Source organism: Lytechinus pictus, chromosome 1 (assembly GCF_037042905.1).
Source record: "Lytechinus pictus isolate F3 Inbred chromosome 1, Lp3.0, whole genome shotgun sequence".
In the NCBI taxonomy this organism is placed as follows: domain Eukaryota; kingdom Metazoa; phylum Echinodermata; class Echinoidea; order Temnopleuroida; family Toxopneustidae; genus Lytechinus; species Lytechinus pictus.
The window spans coordinates 14,046,264-14,067,264 of record NC_087245.1 but is presented as its reverse complement, the minus strand read 5'-3'; the positions used below and the strand labels follow the sequence as shown (position 1 = coordinate 14,067,264).

Here is a 21,001-nt window from a genome sequence, read left to right as displayed (position 1 = left end):
GAGGAACATAGCAATTACCCGAGGACACTAACTAATAAGCTCAATACAAGTCATCATCATTCTAGTGTATCCAACAAGATCAATTGAAAGAAAAAAGTTAGGCCTACATTTCCTTTTTGCAAGTTTCATTCATAAACAATCTCTTCCTTGGATATATCCTTCAGGAAGTTTCTTTCAGATGTAAAATTGCTTTTTAATACTTGAGTGATCTCCTTTTCCATACTGGAACCCCCCTCCCCCATTTACATTCAGCATTTAGCACTTGTTTTTGCATCTGTTTCTGTTGTGTATTTTGCATTACACTGTCAACACTGTTCACTCTGCTTTTCTTGATGTGTTTCTGTTAAAATTGTAATTTTCTGTCATTTTGATTCTATTTTTTTTTAAAGGTTGTTTTCATTTTTTCCCTTTCTCTCTCAAATCTTTCATCAACCCCGTAATTCTCTTTCTCCCTCTCTGAAATATTTTTCATCACATATTGACATTAAGAAAGACAGGTGAAGGCAACTATTCACATGGCAGACTTCTTCATGATGGACCTTCTGCAATGCTCATCTTGAAGAATGCAAAGGGTAAACAGCTGACCAACAAATGCATAAGATGGAAATGTTCTTTTCAAATATCAAAGGGTTAACAAAGTAGATTTTGTTAAAAGTCATCAATAAGGTTTATATCAGGTGGTACCAACGATATATAACAACGGGTATAGGTTCATTGGACTAAATAAATATCACAAATCAACACACATAATAATTAATGTCTTTTAACTTTTTAAAAAGAAATACAGGATTATTGGTAATGTTATTTTCTCTCTCATATTTCTTATTGTTTTATAGCCCCTATCTATATGAATCCATGCTCACTGATGCAAATATCATTGATTATTACAAACTCGTTGCATTCATAATCACAGCAACACCATCACATCACAGCTATATTTCTGAACATATCACCTCTATCATATTGTCATCTCAATACGTTTTTATCTTCTAAGTAAGTTCCTTTTGGGTATCATCATTCATCATCATCATTATCATCATAATAATCCTCATACATCTTATAAATATTGCTTCTTCTGCTATCTGGAGGATAGAGAATAGCCCAATATTGAATACTAGATAAGGTCAAGCATAATAAAATGTTCTTCGCAAGGACTTCCTCTTGTATGATATTCTTTAAAAGGGCAGCTATGAAAAATTATTATCAACATAAATCTATTTAGATCATCAATGCATGCAAAACCTAATAAAAATAAGGGTACATCACATCTCATTATCTATATAGATCTATAAATAATTTTTAAAGTGATTTGAGTAATGAATTGAATGTCAATATGTTGATAATAGTTTACAAACAGGTGCCTCAAATAGCATCTCGTTGATATGTTGGTTAGTCCTTGCAAAGATTCTCTAATGACACTGGGCTCAGAATTCAGTTAAAGGGTATATCTTCAACAGCGCCATGGTCCATTGGAGGAATACACACAGGTTCAAAGAAAAACCTCAATGAATTCTCTTTTCATCCGTCCCTTTTTTTAAATGTATACCATCTTTTTTCATGATTTGGGGGATTTTTACTCAATAATATGCTAAATAAGCTGTCACAACCAGTAAAAGCTCGACACGACCCACAATTCCATGCTGGTTGACTCCAAAAGGAGAACCTGCATCAGGTCAGAAAAAGGGGAGGAAGATTCGCGGGGCACTGATACAAAGATAATTTTTTCCATATCCAGGCAGCTTGACCGGTTGCATTGCTATCAGATTTTTAATAACTTTTATTCATGTTTAAATAGTATTTTAGTGTGATGAATGACAATAATAATTTTAAAAATTACAAAAGGCCCACTCAGGAACTTGGAGATGATGGGGTTAGTAAAACAGATCACCCTTATTGTCAAATTATATGGATAGTCTGTAAGTGAGTCTGAGTTTTAAAAAAATATCACTTCTTATCAGACTAAAATGTTTGCAAAAGAAAATGTTACAAATCTGCCTGCTCTTAGTGATAAGATTAGAAAAAATAGCTCTTGAGTTTTAGAAAACTGTTCCATTTAAACTTACCTGGGCAATGGCTTCAAATTCCTCATGTTTCTTCTGCAACGCCCTGGCTTTGTGCAGTGACTTTCCAATACTGGTGTGTTTGTTTAAAAATTCCTCTCCATAGTTCTGCAGCCAAAACAACACCTGAAACAAAAACACAAAACGATACATCATTCATGTGTATCAGATATGACTCTCCGGACACTCCGAAACAATCTCAAAACAAGGCATGATGGCTGGATGGCATAACAGTGATCTTTTCAAAGGAAGAGCCCAGCATTCATACTACATGGAAATGTATTAATCCTCAATATCAGATCCACTGGAGAAGATGGTGAGCCATATGTCCCCTTGTCATTAGCTATTAAACTGTACAACATTATTGTGATACATTCTTCCAATACTGCAACAAAACAACTACAAAATATTCACTTCCTGAGAAACACATTGCATTGCTATTATAAAAAAAGTTGCATTGCTATTATATATCTTCAAGCAAACATCATGCAATATCACGTTTCTAACACGTCCAACATAGATTTCCTTCAATGGATGAGAACCATGGATATAATCCTAACCGACTGTGGATAATGGCAAATGTGTGAAACATATGATGTACACAGTATACAAACCATGAACAACAATCAATCATTTAAATTTTCTTTTAAAAATAAATGAAGTAAATTGGGAAAAATTACAACAAGAATCCTTGATTAAATCGGATAACACTTTACCTTTTCTATGGAATTACAATCCATTGCAAAGCAATCACACACAAGCACAGAATGATGATCCACAGAGTAGGAAGTATATAGGCAGATTGTATAATTGATGCAGTATATTTACAATCTATACAATGGAGGTTTGATTCCTATATAAGACTATTGGTGACACAATGTTATATCTCCACTTGAAACCAGTTTAGAGAGTTTGCATTGAATTCAATTTACACTTCAGGAAATATGGTGAAAACATACACAAACAAATATCACAGGAAGTTCCTTGTCTACTAACATATGCAAGTATTTCCTGTACTTGAAGTAATGTGCATTCGTGCTAGAACTATTCTTGGAAACCTATCTGGAAATAGCTGAAGCCTGTATGATTTCTTCTAGATAATGCATTCTGGTCCTTACTTTAGGGTAAGCCAAGAATATAGACATGGGCCCTTTTATACTGCAGGAGACAGAACAAAATTAAAATCACTCTAATATTTAAGCCCCATTTACAATAAAAGATGAAACAATAAATGATATATGTAATTTTTCTAATTATGGTGTTTGGAAATATATGCACATGAGCCACTAAACATTTTCAGAATGTGTTTAGAGTGGAAAATTTTTAAGGACTGGAAAGGCAAAGAAACTAAGAAGGACTCTTGCTAAAAGAAGTGGCTTTATGTCATTCACACTTTGTTATTACCTTACACTTCAATTTCATGCTCAAGATTAAGACATATTGGATATGGCTTTTATGACCTTATGCTTGTCTAATCTTCACATGGTCTCTAACATACCTTGGCAATAATTAATTCAAATAGATCACTTTTGGTTTCATTCTGCAATAGACGTTCAGTGCACCTATCTGAGGTTTCAGCAATCAACCGATCGCATGCGTTACACAGCCCGTTAACAGGAAGATACACTCTTATCACAAATTAACTCAAAATAATTAGTCCAACATATGTGTTAAAAGGTCATACTGATCTTTAAGTAGTCTGTATTTATGAAGTACAGTTTCTTCTCATTTTGTTTAAGTTGTTATATGCTTGGATTTTAAGTTTTGAAAAAAATTGCTTTCCAGATATCATTGAAGGTAATTTTTAACCTGTTTTGCAATTACAGTAATGAACCTTATTTTCACAATTTTTCAATAAAATACTCAGTAAAAAAAAAGATATATGAAAATTTTGAAAATGATAGTCTAAAATGTAACAAAAAAACACCTTGGAGATAATTCCTTGGTAAAATATTAAGAATATTCATGCAAGTTTTAAACTCGAAAACCTAACAAAAAAATTCATATATTTTTTTCAAAACTGTCTTGTTATATGTATAGCTAAGGGTTATTTGACCATATTGAGTATGTAGCCAGAAAACCTACAGCTACAGAACCCTCTGCCAGAATCTAGTTTTGGACCTGAGAGTTGAATGACGTGGCCATTGTAATACCAAGTGCTAGATCACTGCTTTACAAACTGAGCCATTTTAGTTTACTGCCCCAGGGGGCAGTTTCGTAAAGCTGTGACTTTAAAGGTAAATGCTAGTTTTGGTAACGATATCAAAATGAGTTCGTACAGAATCCAATGAAATGACCACCAAAGTGTCTGTTTGTATAAATAAAACGCATGTGACAAAGGATTCTGGAAGAAATTGTGTAATTGCTGAGAAATCAGCAAATAAGCACAGGATTCGGGTAGAGCGTCGGGTCCGACGCTCAAAGCAATAATTATACACTGTCCCACGTGCGCTTATCTGTGTTGGGGAAGTTCAGTCTGAACATTTTTCAGCGTAGATTTCAAGATTTCACAAAGTTCAGTTTATGTAACTGTACCAGATCTAGATCCTCGATGATATACTGACAATTAAGCCTGGTTTTACAGACTTTCTCATGAAATCAGTGTTTACTGCAACTACTGGAATTTCTCTTTAAGAACGACTGGTTATCCTTTCTTGTTGTAAATGATATTCACCATTTAATGTTCAATGGTGAATATTTAGCGTGTAAGAAAGGATTACCAGTCGTTCTTAAATTTAAAAGAGCTTTATGAAACACCCGCCCGGTGTATGAATATAGAGCATTCACTAATGAAGGCTTTCAATGAATTATGAACATTATTTCCATATATTGTTCAATCAACTGACGAAACTATGTTGAAAGTATTATAATAGTGATTCACAGATAAAGCCTGATGCCCTAAATCTGTTTTAAACAACCCAAATGGGCAACATAAGACAGTCAATGAAAGGGCTACAACAGTATTTGACTGATCATTATCATAACCATGGAAATCATGGAGTACTGATTCACATTCTAACTTTTCATCATCTATAGCATGCTGCATTCTATCCAGGAATCTATCCTTTAAACGGCACAGCTAGTTGCAAGTTGTACAGTCTATGTGCATTCATGAGCATTGATGATTCAGTTTTCATCTTTTTACCATAATCTGGCTCTGGTTTAGCTACAAAACTGATACACGACCATTACATTGAACACACCCGACACAATATCATCCAAGATTATCTGTGTTTGGAAATCACTAGAGGATAGATGACCGGTCAGTTACACAAACATCCAATATACACTGGGTGATTTCAAGTTCAGAGTTATCCTGTTGGTTTTGGTGTTGGGCCCATTCTAACATCAGCACAACATCATATGAAGTTGGTCCTAGGATGAGCTGGCCACACTAATGTGATTTGAATAATTTTTGTACATTCAGGTTAGGTGTTGGGGCGAGGATAGGCGATCTTAATTTAGTCTGCTGTGCAGACCCTTCACTTGAGTTAAGGGTCTGAATGTGCAGCCTATAATGCCTTGTGTACTGAAGGCTCTCTCCCCAGCAAGTTTTATATGCTAGTCTTTGTGTATAGACCCACTTGTTGATCAAAGTTTCAAGCAGGGTCTGTGCCTGCAGACTAATCTCATTTAGGACTCCAATCCTAACACCAACACTAAAACCAAACCTTAAATCATGCACTTTTACCTTCCATCCTAGTGATAGTAATAGATTATAAAAGACCATGCGTGGTTACTAATTCGTAGAGCACCCACCTCATGAACAGGTTCAATCTCCAGTCAAGGCATACAAAAGACTTATAAAGACGTGGGGGCGTCATGGTCTAGTGGTTAAGACTCTCGTCTTTCAATCTGAAGGACATGGGTTCGTTTCCCAGCCACGGCGTGTTTTCCTACAGCAAGAAATTTACCCACATTGTGCTACACTCAACCCAGGTGAGGTAAATGAGTACCAGCAAGAAGTATTTCCTCAAAAAGCTGTGCGCACCGGAATTGGTAGACTAGCTTAGCCGGGGTAATATAGGAGCGCCTTGAGCACCTAGCAAGGTGGATACGTGCGCTATACAAATCCTATATTATTTTTAATTTATTTCATTTTTATAAAAATGGAACTATCTGTCTTCTTTCAAGCTACTCAACATTTAGATCTGAGAAGGGTAAATATTAATCTACTATGTTATGCAGGGCCCGCTGGCAGATCAGTTTCAAAACTGACATGGTTACCCTGGGTAAATGAAACATGAATGTTACTGAGGAAGAGTCCCTCAGACCCACCTGTGCCGTATCGTGCTGGAAGACGCAGAGCTGAACCCTCTGATTAATGACAGTCCTTTTCCTCTGCCACCTCTCATCTAACTCCCTGTGCTGCTGCAGCACCTCATGGATCAGATCCAAGAAGTGACCGGCCGACTGGGAGTAGTTGGTCTGGGCAGTAACAGAGTTCTCGCTCTCCGGACTTAACGGTTGCTGCAACGCCGCCAGAAGGGCTTTGCCATCGGAAAGAACCTGGTTAGGGGCAGGATATGAGAGTAAGTTTACAAGCTAGATACATTTTCAAAAAATCTCCTTTCCTTTTTTTTTCATAATTTATTTTTGAATTTTGTCTTCCAAAGGCATTATATTGTGCCATAAGTACAGGGTAAGTTGTGAATTGTTCATAGCAGTGAATTTTACTGAAAAATGTCAGTTGTAAACATGTTTACATTTTTAAGAATAAATATCTTTATCATTATCATTATAACCACCATCATCACCATCATCATCATCATCGTCATCATCAACATCATCACTATCATCATCGTCATCATCACCATCATCATCATCATCATCATCATCATCATCATCATCATCATCATCATCATCATCATCATCATCATCATCATCATCATCACCATCACCATCATCATCATCATCATCATCACCATCATCATCATCAGCAGCGTCATCATAATCATCATCAACAACGTTATCATCACCTTCATCATCACCATCATCATCATCATCATAACCACCATCATCATCATCATCATCATCATCATCATCACCATCATCATCACCATCATCATAATCATCATAACCATCATCATCATCATCATCATCGTCATCATCGTCATCATCATCACCATCATCATCGTCATCAGCATCATCAGCATCATCATCAGCATCATCATCATCAATACCAACTCCTACAACCCCACCACCTCCAAAGCCACTGATATAATCTTACTTGGGTATATTTCTGGTTGATGTCATCGGACAAGGCATGGTGCTGTTGCAGCATGGACTCCAATTCACCAACATCGTGAGGGAGCTCTCCATCCAAATGGCATCTGGTGCTCCAGTCATGAAAATTGTGTTCGTACTGCAATAACAAGGGTATGCAAACCACAAATATGAATGAGTCAATAATAATTCATAATCAAATACCATTATACAGCACTTGAAACATTAGAATGACATCACCTAGCACTTCACAGACTTATAATAACCCTGATTGTGGCTTGTTAGAACACAATACATTTATTTCTCTAAATACCTGGTAGCTTTTGAACAAGCTTCCAAGAGATGCCGATTCATTTTTAATTGAATAAGTTTCCAATGAAATATGCAGAAGAATGAGATACTCAAATAACATTTTTCAAAAGGACAGTATTACAGGGTGCAAGACCAAACCTTGTTTAAAGAATATCAACATCCAATTTGCCCTCCATATTCAACAAAGTTTAATAATTTATAATAATACTCTATGTTTATATAGCTTAATTGGTATTAATCATTTAAGCCTTCATAGAATTTACAAGTATGTCATTAAAGCCATCATTAAATTCTGGCATGCACACACACATAATGTAAACACTTTCTCCACTCCCTGAGTAGCATTCTAGTAAGAACTACCAAGCTTGTATTGCTATTTTGTTGCACAATGTTGTATGCTCAGCAATTTGAGAAACTGTGTAGCCATGGATAAATTTTTACAAGCAGATTGATGACATACCCCATCAACCAAATACTGATTGTTAATTAGGAAGCCGTAAGTGCTAGACTGCATTTGTTTAATGACCCAATAGCACATCATTTCCTGATAACAGGTTAACAGATAACATCTCATATCAAAACATTAACAGATATCTAAAAACTCAGAGTAGTGTGTTAGGGTGAAATGTTGCAGAGATAGAAAGGTATGATCACAAGATGGCGCTCTTCCACATAAGTTTTCAGGGGCATTTACTATTATCAGAGTTTGGCCAACAAGACTTGTTTTACAAACTTGGTTACAACTTTCCATATCAAGGATTGGCAAATAGATGACCTTGAATGCAAAACAGTGCTTTGAGAAAAGCGTTTAATAATCATTACTATTCAACTTAATTAACAATGGGTGAATTCAAGTATGGTATTGACCTTCCATTGTTGGTATTGGGCAGATTTTTACATCAGCACAGCACAAAATACAATAAAAGTGAAATACTAGCTTATACTGACCTCATAAACTTTCTTATGAAACGTAACTGACATGGCAAGAAGCGTGCTACGTTCATCCAGGGCCACAGCAAATGCCCTCCACTCGCGGTCGATTCGTAGCATGTGTGACCTTATGACCTCCGACGCATAATGACCATTATCAATCAGTTGCGAGGCTGCAGAAAGTACTCTATTGATGTGAACATACATGTTCTGTGTTGACAAAAAAAGAGATTTATTTATTCAAAATTTTCTGGCACTGGAGATAATATAAATAAAGCCATAGTCGTATTCAACACCATCATCCTTAATCATAATCATCACCATCATAAATATCATCATTATTACTATCATCATTATCACTATCATTATTATCACCATCATCGTAATCATTATCATCATGAGCACCAATTACATTCAATATTATCTTAAGGAAAATTGATAAAGTCAAATTTATGGAGAGCCATTTGCCAACTCATTAATCGTTCATAGGCTATTTCAAACCTGCGAAATAAAAAATGTGTTGACATACAGTTGTAAATCATAATTTTGCCATGTAATTAGAAGATTGAATGAGCAGATAATGACTTTCGCTTAATTCTTTGGTAAAAATAATGATGATAAGGTAAAATCCAACATTCTGTAGGAGTATCAATCTTATTATCATTATTTTTTCTTTAATTTCCTTAAAAGGGATTGATGTGTACCATAAATAATACCAATCCATGGTTGTAATTTTTTCTATTATAATAGATGATATTGAGGCAAGGAGATGAGATGCAAACTTGTTGGTTTATGATTGTTTTAAAGATTCTTTAAACTATATTATATAAAAGGGGGGGGGGAATACTTCACCCAAACACCATTTAATGAAAGTTGCCACCACTAACAAGTCACCATTCTCTAACATATGACATGTACCATAGTAAAAACAAGTGACCTGGGCGCCGTAACACTAAGGTTAGCGATTAATCGCTAAATGAAATGACCAATCAAGATCCTCGTTGCATGCGCATTTTCCTAAGTAGACTGACTATGAACCAATCAGAATTGTTCTTTGAAATTAGTGATCAATCACTAACCTTTGTGTTATGGTACCCTGGAGCCTGTTGCATAAAACTTTTGCCAGAAAAAAAACCTCTTTTGCAAACAAAAGTATGCCATTGATATTTTAACAAATTAAAAAACTGGCAAAATGAATTACCAGAGTTCTTCTTTTATGCAACAGGCCCCAGGAGTTCCCAGCCATTCAAAACCAAGGATTTTTACTAAAACATACGATTAAGCAAATGACAACTTGTCAGAGCAAACAACTTACCATTCTGTAACATGATCCAGATTAAAAGTCAATTACCAGTGCTCCTTAGTCAATGGGCAATTCCATTGAGCCCTATATATAAGAACTTCCCAAAATGATTTATCTCCATTTTGTGCTTCATATGAAAAGGTCTAGTGCTCTCAAATTATATGGCTCAAGTAGTTCATGAAGTGACATAATGGAAGGAAAAGATAGGGGTCAGACATTAAAAAAGATTGACTTTTCAAGGAATTGCCCTTAAACCAAATTTTACTGAAAACGTTAAAAAGAAATGTCTCAATATGTAATGGATATGTCCTCACCATAGACTGTGAAGCAAAATGATTGTGTTCATCTGAAAGCTCAGCTGCCATGTCTACAGAATGACCCAGGTCAGTATGATTGATCAGGAATAAATCTATGTGATGCTCTAACCAATCAAAGAGCTGTAACAAGATTAATAATAAAACAAAGATAAAGGGATGAATACTTAAAATCATAATTTTTTCATAAAATACATATCTAAAGAACAACTTGTTATTATTATTGTAGAAGAAACAAGAAACATTTCCCTAAGAATCAAACAGATAACATTAAAGATCATTGGTCATTTTTTCAACTTTTTTTGTATGATTTCAAATGGACCATAGAATAATACAAAAATGTGTTTCTACCTCAAAAATCTGATCTTAGTGGTAACTACCAACAACTGTCTAATTTCTTCTAAAAATGAATTTTGGATACACACAGTAATGCTTTTGTTGGGATCTATCATCTACTCCTCTATACAGGGGATTTAACACAAATACTACGTTTCCGACTGGAACAATGGAATCTCTGGACAAAGCCAGTGAAAAATATTAAATTCTGTGGTCAATGGGTTCATCTTTACATTTCAGGCTATTCACTTTTCCATCTTATTCACTGCAGTGTCAAATACAAAAACCGTTAACAATTTATTAAGCCAAGCATTTACATAATTTATCAGCTATTTTCTATCTTCTGAAACATAAATGCCCGAATTCACAAAGGTGGTTTTGAAAACCCATGGTTGAGTCCATGGTTTATGCAGATTTCCTGTATAAATTATGCTTATTTTACCGCATATATTAAAAATTGTCCAATGCTGATGCACGCTTTTGTCACAATGCGCCAAATTGACGCCTTTTGCCGTGGTTATCCATGCTTATTTTATTCATGAGTCTACTTTTTTGAATTAATGAGTCCACTCTTCAAACAGTGGACTCATGAATAAAATAGCATATCTAACCATGGTAACAGGGGTCAATTTGGCGCACTGTGACAAGAGTGCACATCAGCATTGGACATTTTTTAATACACGCACCCGATACGCACTAAATTAAGCGTAATTTATACAGGAAATCTACATAAACCATGGATTCAACCGTGGGTTTTCAAAACCACCTTTGTGAATTCGGACCAAAGCCTTGCTCCTGGCTTTAATGTATACTATGGGTATTAGATATACAGTAGTCAAGAAGGAAATTAACCCATCTGCCAAAGATAACTCACACTGGGATTTGCAGAAAATATGCATTAACTGAAATAACACTGTTCTCAACAGATCCTTTGAAGGGCACCTACCTTTTTGGCATCTTGTTCAAATAATTTGAGTTGTAGGCACTGTTCAAGTTTGGCTTGTTTGGTGGTCCATTGCTGGTAAAGATGCTGCCTTGTGTTGGCAACGTTATCAAGGAGCTGAAGGATCCGGGGCGCCACTGCCTGGAAGTCAGCGTTGAGTGATACCGTGGAGGAACTGGTAAAGCTACCCCCGTATCCACTGTCCACCGTGACCGAGTCTCCTCCAAATACACCACATATTCTAAAGATATTGGAGAATACAAGATTTGAAAATATCAGGCATTGTATTTCTTATTCTGCCCAAAAAGAATCAACTCATATATGAAAGTGAAATTTCTCTCTACAATACTTTACAATTCATTTGTTAAATAGAACATACTTACACATTATAATGTTTACTTGTAAAGCAATCATATCCATTTCTAAAAGTTGTAAAAAGTTATCACTATACCTATGAGGATTTCAATGGTTTATCCACTGCAAAGGTAATGTCTTTGCAATATAGGGTAGGGATGATTTATCAATTTGTTCCAATACACAAGTTGACTAAAATATCATTTTTCAGCAGTTTTACTCAGAATGATATTTTTCCCTTTATAAGGACATGTGACAATTTGTTATCTACATGTACCTTTCTATTCCTGCTTTGAGGGAAAGTACTTGAAATCTCATTTTTTGAAAGACCTGCTACTTTCTTATTCACTGTCCAATTTCTTCAAACTTTCACATTTTATATCTCCCTTCACAAAAGTCCTGTTATCAACAAGTTTGGATGCCCCTTTATAAGAGGTTCAATGGTGATAGAAGCTCTTCCAAACAAACTACACAATAAAATAAAGAGAGTTATGGTGCACCATGTGATCAGTATAGAACGAAAAATACCACTATCAAGCAACCCAAATCTATCTCTTCATATAAAAAGTGACTTAAAACATTTCCATTTTCCAATCCAGATTTTTAGTATTGAAGGTTTCATTGTTGTATTTGTAACATTTTTCTTTCTTGTTGTAAGCACTTTTGGCCATTCTAGGCAAAATGCAATCGCATGTGATCTTTCTATAAATATTGTAAGGATAGTGGAATATGAAAAATCAAATTATCTAGTCATCTTACAATCCTGTAGATATAATAAGGCACCCTCTACATGTATATGAGAAATCTCTGTAAAAAAGTTGTCAATGCCATTAACCCTAGACTGGGCTATTTCGTTGCCTAAAAAGACGGGGGGGGGGGGGGGGGGGGGGCCGTCGATGAGCATTATGATCTTGGCCGTCAATCGCGCAATCGCAACAAAAATTGGCACGCCAGTTACCCATGGCATAATCTACAAAACTATAGGATCAAATTCTGTGAAAAATCTCACTGCTAATTAATTGTGCTAACTTATGCGCAAATCAAAAGTTTGCCCTAATTAACTTAAATAATGCCCCAAAATGCTATATTTTTGGTATACAGACTCTTTATAGGGATCTGATCAAGTATACTTAAAAACGATTTCAACATCACAGTTATTTTCTGATCTATTTTATTGTTTTCTAAATTTCTTATGTATTTCTTTTATTTTCAATTTTTGTTTTTACTGTTTTTCCAATGGAAATTGTCAGGGATTTTATTATGACCATAAACAAAATGGAATTAATTGATTTTAATCAGTAAAAGGAAAATAATGATACATATATGAATTTTGGCTAAAAACACTATTTGCAATGGATTTGTACACGAATTCACCTTTTTGAGCAATTTCGGGTCTGTACGCCCTTACAAAATGTCGTGTTATTTCAGAACCATGTACCAGGGGGTCGCGATTTTGGTCTCAAAAGTAAAGCAAGACTTGAGAGTAAAAGTTCGTGAGCGAGGCGGTCATAAAATTTTGTGCGGCGGATTTATCATGAAAAATGTTGAGGGGTTGAATCCGCCCCCCAGTCTTCTTCGGGTTAAAAGCCAAACCAATTACTTTCTATCCCTTCAGGGTAACAGCCTCTACATAACAAGCACCTGCTAGATTTTGCAGACAAGATAGAGTGTCCTCTATGTCCATGGCAAAAATTACTGCAAATGGTCATATACCAATACCTTGCTAGTACTCTCTGTCCTACCTGGTTGACAGCCTCTACAGGCATCTGCTGTATGCTCCGTCTTAACATCTCATGATCCTGCAGAGAGGACTGTCTGTCCCTCCTGGATGACAGCCTCTACAGACCTCTGGGGCCTTTTTCATAAAGGACTTGCAACTGTTGTAACTTTCCCATAATGGCAACTACCATGGTAACAGGGCTCAGCAGCCAATCAGAATCAAGGTTTCCATGGTAGTTGCCATAATAGCAAAGTTACAACAGTTGCAAGTCTTTTCTGAAACGGGGCCCCAGCTCTATGCTCCGTCTTAACATCTCATGATCCTGATGAGAGGATTGAGTACCCACTATGTTCATATCAAAATTAGTGCCAATGCATCCAAAACCTACTTTCTTAATACTTTTTGTCCCTCCTGGTTGACAGCCTCTACAGGCATCTGCTGTATGCTGTGTCTCATCATCTCATGATCCTGTAGAGATGATAGAGTGCCTGCTATGTTCATATAGAAATTACAGCCAATGCATTCCAAACCTACCTTCTTAGTACTTTCTGTCCTTCCTGGTTGACAGCCTCTACAGGCATCTGTTGTATGCTCCGCCTCAACATCTCATGATCCTGCAGAGAAGATTGTGCGCCCTCTATGTCCATGGCAAAGTTCATGCAACCGAGTTCCAGTGTGATCTGTTCCTGATGTTGCATCATGTCCACAGCTTTACAGATGAAATCCTCCAGGGCCTGTAAGAGGGTTGAATATAAAAATTGGAAGTCTTGAAGAAGGGTTGTGTAGATGAAGAAAGTTACTTTAGGTGATGACCTACATGTTAAACTCATGACTTGAATTCAGAGTTTGACTTTAGAGTGGTCAAATAAGAGAATTTTGTCTTTGTTTTCTTGACTGTTTCATTCTCACATTGGAATTCTATTTGTGCAATACAGCAGATCATGAAGTTTAGGAAAAATGGACTATGGAGTGCCAAAATGTCAGTCAAACTTTTCCTTGTATCCCAAAACAATGAGCTCTGTGCCTGAGATCACTTAGCCTAATGTTTAAGAAAAATGTGTATTATACTCAAATCAAATTATGTTTAATGGATTAACACAGTTTGATTTTTTTTATTATAATCTCATTTGTGGCAAATAATGTATTTTGCAAAAATATTGTGAGTAAATAGTATTTCGATCAGCATATATTACTTTAAGCTTTATATGATTGAATACATGATTAAGAGACCCACTAGGCATACCATATGTCAGTCTAGGAATGAGATATTACGTTTTTGTAAAACTGGCGGTAATTTAAATTTCCCCCCCATAAAATGGTTGTCAAAATAGAAAAATATTTCTGTTTCTAACGGCTTTTGGAAAGGCGTTTTTGACTTGGTCGTTTGTAAAGTTCAGTAAAATTTGCAATAGCTTAATGAGGCAGTCCTTAGAGTCAGGTTTCTATGGCAAAAACGAATATACTACTATACTTATCATTCGCAGTGGGTTTTTGATAGTTTGAGTACTGTATCTGCTGATATATTGAACATTCGCTATCAAGATTTGTGTGCTGTTTGACTATCAGTGTTATCCGAAGGGCAAAAAATTCAAAGCAAAGGACAAGGCTAAGACCTGACAGCAGAAGACCTAAACCAAGGGCCTTAAGGCCAAGGACTTTATAACTCCCAGGCCAAGGCAAAGAACTAAAGGTCTTAGGCAAAAGAAAAGAACACGGGAGGGCTTGAGGAGCCTAACAATATCTAACCAGTCCATCAAAGAAGATATGAAAGAAGCGGTTTGAGAAGTTTGATTATGAGGGTTCGGTTCAAGGTGTACTGAATTGTGCAAACTTGCAGGATTGCTGCATGCGTGAGGTAAACCTGGCCATCCCAGCCCATAGCAACAAAACCAGATTCTAATTTTGGATTACTTCTACTCCTAATACTACCCAAATATAAGCTTGTCCAAAGATTCAAACCATAATTTGGCTTGAATCATAGACCATTGTCTTGCTTTATTTACCAATCTGAGCTGTAGCCATTCCTCATGATCATAATGCATAGTACCCTCCATGTCCACCGTCAGCTGAGCTGGATCCACCAACTTAACCAAGTTCTCGGATGATATCATTGTCGTCTGAAAATTCATGCAAAAGAAAAATAACAGAATCACCCAAATCATATAAAGGATTTATATGCACCTCTTCTGGTTTTGACTCCCTCTGGTTCAAATCTCTTCCTTGCTTAATATTGTCCCTCGATGTTTTTTTAAGCATGCATGTATGCTGAATCTGATCCAATTATATATTTTCTGTTGATGTAAGGTACATATAAACATTAAAAAAAAAACATAGGGAGGTAACCTCTTTTTATGTTTTACACCTTTTATGAATAAGACACATTGTAAAAGTTGTTTATCACAGCATTTTTTAACAAGTTTTTGAAGAAAAAAAGAAATGCAATGTTTTATAATCTACATGTTTACAATTTTTTATATTATCAGCTAAAATAGGGAACTAATAGAAGGAATCATTGCATTAAAACAAACTGTGATATGGTTTTATTTATGCTAAAATCCATGCACTTTTTATGCATGTAACTCAGTTGCTAGCATAATATCTGTGAAAAACTCTACCAATTTAATGTTTAATAATATTGTCTATCATAAAATAAAAATATTGTCTTGGAAATATTTTTGAAAATATAATTCATGCAAAAGCTTCAATTTTTTATTTCATTTTTTTCATATTAACATATTTTTGAAAATCTAAATTCACAAGCGATTCATGAGCACATGAGGTGACTTGATTTCTGCGTACAATCACAGTCCAGCTCTCTGTCCATGTATGATGGTGGGCCCCAAGTCTGCGCACCTAACAATTTGAGTTAAGATTTAACATGAATTTATTCATATTTCACAAAATCTTTCAGTTAATAATGTTCCTTATATTATCAAGAGTAAGTGTACCAAATTTCTCATTAAAAAATGAAAGAAAATATAGGATTTTCTTGAAAAAACCTCGGGCAGTCATTTTCAGATTGAAAAAAAAATGGTACCCCATGTCTGCGCACTCATTCACTTTGCACACGATTCAGGGAATTTGATGAGAAAGGCTGCATTTTGAGGTCGTAACATGAAATGCCCTAAATTCATTATTTTCCACCATTTTGAGTCAGATTTTTTAGGAATACATGTCTATGCATTGCATGTGTAAAGTTCGTGCTCGTTGCATATCTTCTTTTACTAGTATCGTGCAGATACGCGTGTGCGCAGACAAGGGGGACTGCGCAGACTTGGGGGAACTTGCCATACACACATTCAATTTTCCTTGCTGCTGTTCATTTATGAGCAAACAATGGCTCAAATCAACACTGACTAGAATAGATTATTTACACACTCATGATAATAAAACAAACACCCCTAGTACAATTCAAAACCAAAACACCAAGGTCGCCCAATTATAGACCATCGCAATGTTTGCTTTATGTTGTCATGACTTTATATGCATTCCTGCAGTAATGAGCAAGAGTGGGCGGGATTCACGATTGAAAACACTTTAGTCAAGTCATGAAAACAATTATTGCCGCTTTTATGAGTCAGTTGAGCCACGTGCCTCTTATGCAATTCATCTAAAATTTTGTTCTGTCTCATTCATTTGGAAGCTTTTGAAAATCCAATACAATATTATACATTGCAACTACAAAGAAAGGGGTTACCAGTGAGATTTAACTTTTTAGCATAGGGCTGAATTAACCACTTTTAGTTCAGATGTAGACCGGTTGTTAACAAATTAGGGTGATAACTTAACCAGATAACTTAAACTTGTTTACCGACTACCAACTGCCAAGCTCTATTTAAATATTTTACAAATTAACAATAATAATGACACTATCAAGTGGATATATGCAGCATCTTTCTGAAAGAATGCTAGACACCTAATACTGTGATAACTTGAAAGCTCAGACAATATGAACAAACAATATAGTTATGAATTTAAAGGTTAGTTTGCTTGAAATAAGTTGCACAGGTTTACAACTGGCATTCCATGGATCATATGATTGGCCATTTCATACATGTAGCTCATTGATTAATATGTCACAAAAACTTTCCATAGATACAAGATATTTTCCCAACCTCTAAATTGAATTTGTAGCTTCTTAAACTTATGTATACTTCCTTGCCAGATGAAACTAATTCCTCTATTTGGGTTTTTTTTTTCATTACAAATGGCTACTTAATAACACAGATCATCCAAAATACTTTTCCATAGGTTTGTGAATGAACTGAGTTCTGAATATATATACCTCAAACTTGAGCTTAGAGCTACCCATGCTGGTCCGCTGCTTCTGCCAAAACTTCTCTGGCTTGATGATGTACACCATGTGAATGTTGTCAGGAACACATTCCTATTATAACAAAAGAAGAGGGAAGAAATCATTGAAACAGTCAGAGTCAGAGTGTCTAGCCTCTAGACTAGAAATAACAATATATGAAATGTAAACATACTGAGCAGTATGCAATAATATTTGTTCACAGAAAATATCTTTATTTCAGCTTCCTCACAATACTGAGATTCAAAGTTAAACCTTAAAATTATCAATAAAATTGAACCATGGAAGTTGGATAAGTGTGTCATATTTCTTCATTTTCTTGTCCAACTTCAAGTCTATATGGTGTCTCCTGTAAACTTAAGGAGCCATTCAACACATTAAATGCACGCTATTTCACTGCAGTCGACACAACTGATCTCCATGCATGTGTACAAGTTGATCGCCATCCAACATTGCAAGACTATCCACTGTGGTGGCCATCAAACATAATTTGGTGGCCTCCATTTATGTAGACAACAGAGACGACAGTATTTTGCCATCAGACACTAAAATGAGAAATTTTTGGCATGACTGCTGACTAAACTACATCCTTATGCACTATAAATCTAGTATCTCACCTGTAAAGCTTTAAGGACAGGTTTTATGTTGGTCCATGTCGAGCCTCTCATATCAATGATCACGGTGAATCCAAGATCCCGAGCCTCATCACTGGAAATTTAAAAACAAAACACACAAATTATGAATGAATAGCGAAGTGTTTAATATTAGATAATAATAGTAAATCATTCTGGGCAATAAGCAGATAATTCATTCCCTTCTCTGCATATTTAATTATTTTGTACATGCTGAAATGGGGAAAGGACACAGAATGAGATTTTTAACAATGTTATCTATTAGGGTCATGATATAAATCCATATTTTATATTTCATAGTTCAAAATAGCCATCAGAAATGAAATGCTCCAAAAATTTGTTTTGCCCAATTGATTGTGGGCCCAGCAGCCGCTGTGCAGTGCCAGATCGACGAGGCTCTATCCCTCTAATTGTTGAACGCCAAACAGGGTAGCGGCAACTCTGATCTTTTAACATCTATTGGTCTGGCGTGGCTGGAGTTTGAACCCCTTACCTCTTGGTTGTGAGATGGACGCTCTACCAACTGAGCCAACACACCAGTCTAACTGAACTATAGTGTTCTATATTTACAAACTATAGTGTTTGATATCATCATTGTAGGTTGGCTGCCATATACATGTAGGTTCTGAAATCATCATAGGCAAATGTATACATCAGATTTCACATAATACTTCACTTGATGTTTGTCATTATTGAAGTTATTCTATTACCATTGAATTCAACTGATTAAACTTATATAGGCATAATACTTTAATAGGCCTACAAATGCCGTTCTGACAATCTGAAAGCTTGCTAGGCATGTCAACTAGTCAGCACACAAATAATGAGACATGTATCAAAACGTTAATATTCATAAGTGAATTTTGATGTAGTTGTAATGCATTTTCTGATTAGATAACATGTTACAAAGAACATTTTCATATCAGTCCTGGAAAGACATTAAATTGATAGTCTTTATGTGAAAATTTTAATACAAATTTTGCGATTCACTTTGAAATATGCATACAATGTGAGATCCAACACCATCAGCACGTAGGACTCATATTCGACCCAGTACTCCCTTTTTTCATTGGGGCATTATGGTTGTCAATTTAGCAGAAATATTCAAGCTTGCTGTTACTCTGCAGGTACAAATCAAAGCTGATTTATTTTCCTGTGCTGGCGATACCATGCAAAGTGATGTGTATGTCAGCATGTTATGACTTTGTACATAAGCATGGAAGATTGATGGAACAACATGAAATGTTTTCCAAAAGACCTGGAATAGGGGAATGAATGGCAAGGTTTCATTGGGTGTACGTGCAGAAATCTCCATCACAATACATAATTCATCATTCATTTGTCGACTTCTCTGTTTGCTTTGTTATAAAATATTAAAACATTTGTTAAAGCCTATAAGCCATCACTTTGAATAACACAAGCTCAAGACCTTAACTGCTCTAATATAAGTAGTTCCTGGATCCTTTACCCATGATGCAACAATTTGAACATGCAGTCTGGTATGCCCACCCCCTCCCCCATACCCCATTCATACCATATCCATAAAAAATGGATTACATTTACAATACACAATTTACAAATCCTCGAGTTTTAATGAAGATGGATTTGTCACCAATATTTGTTTCAAACCAAATTCAAAATATATAAATGAGTTCAGGATTACATGTATTAGGCAGTCATAAGGCATTATCCCATGTCATGAATTTCACAGTGACTGCTACACCCAGTTTTATCTTTAACATCCTCTTTCAAATGCAATATACTATTTGAATCATTTTAAATATTCCCATTTGTTATGATTGAAAACTTAATAAACTTTTCATGCAGACTTGACCAAAACACCTCCACATTTGAAATGCATCTCAACAACCCCTCCCCTCTCCCCATCCACCCAGCTTTAGATAATTATTCTTTATCATTTTCTCTTTCACTGTCTAGATATATTTTTTCACTGCTTTCTTTCTTTCCCTCTATCTCTTCTGCTCTTTTCATTTGATCCTCCTCCTCATTTTCCTATTTCAATAAATTTTTCTTTCTGATTATCTCTATTTATTTTTTTTTTCTATTTTTTCTTACTGTAGCTTCTTTCTTTCTCAACATCCCCATCTCTCACCCATCCACCTCTCTCTCTCTCTCTCTTTCTTTCTTCCACTCTTTCTCTCCATCTCAGCAAGCATCCATGTAACAGGATCTATGTACCCTAGCAAGCCAAGCAAGCCAGCATGACATGCCATCTTCAACAGAGAGAACAGCATATGAAATCATATCTCTCTAACAAAACAGATGCACCCTGTCAAATAATGCATTCCCACATGCCATCTTTCAACGTGTAAATGAATCACAAACTTACATCATCTTTATCTCATCTCATATTATTGTCAAATACTTCCTGTGTGAAGAAAGGCAAGTGTGAACAAGGGCCAATTTCATTCATAACGCTTTGAGATCTGTGCTTGAGACAAAGACGTTTCAGATTTCATATAGTGCTCCAGGTGGAAACGTGCTTTGTTTCATGTCAAAGTCACCCTGCTAACTAATGAATGCACTGTAGGCAAACTT

The 21,001-nt window shown here is 35.7% G+C and overlaps 1 protein-coding gene across 1 annotated transcript in view; it reads right to left on the bottom strand.

Annotated features, from left to right (window-relative positions):
- Positions 1-385: 385 nt before the first annotated feature.
- The window catches only part of LOC129263548 (kalirin-like), a 38,356-nt gene continuing 17,740 nt past the window's right edge, over positions 386-21,001 (bottom strand). The window contains exons 4-13 of the mRNA XM_064097625.1: positions 18,428-18,518; positions 17,784-17,885; positions 15,502-15,615; positions 14,033-14,232; positions 11,428-11,665; positions 10,146-10,268; positions 8,547-8,738; positions 7,291-7,425; positions 6,339-6,569; positions 386-2,186 (exon numbers count right to left, since the gene is read on the bottom strand). Coding sequence (XP_063953695.1) covers positions 2,037-2,186; positions 6,339-6,569; positions 7,291-7,425; positions 8,547-8,738; positions 10,146-10,268; positions 11,428-11,665; positions 14,033-14,232; positions 15,502-15,615; positions 17,784-17,885; positions 18,428-18,518 — 1,576 coding nt within the window. The 3' untranslated portion in view covers positions 386-2,036. The remainder of the gene's footprint in view (positions 2,187-6,338; positions 6,570-7,290; positions 7,426-8,546; positions 8,739-10,145; positions 10,269-11,427; positions 11,666-14,032; positions 14,233-15,501; positions 15,616-17,783; positions 17,886-18,427; positions 18,519-21,001) is intronic.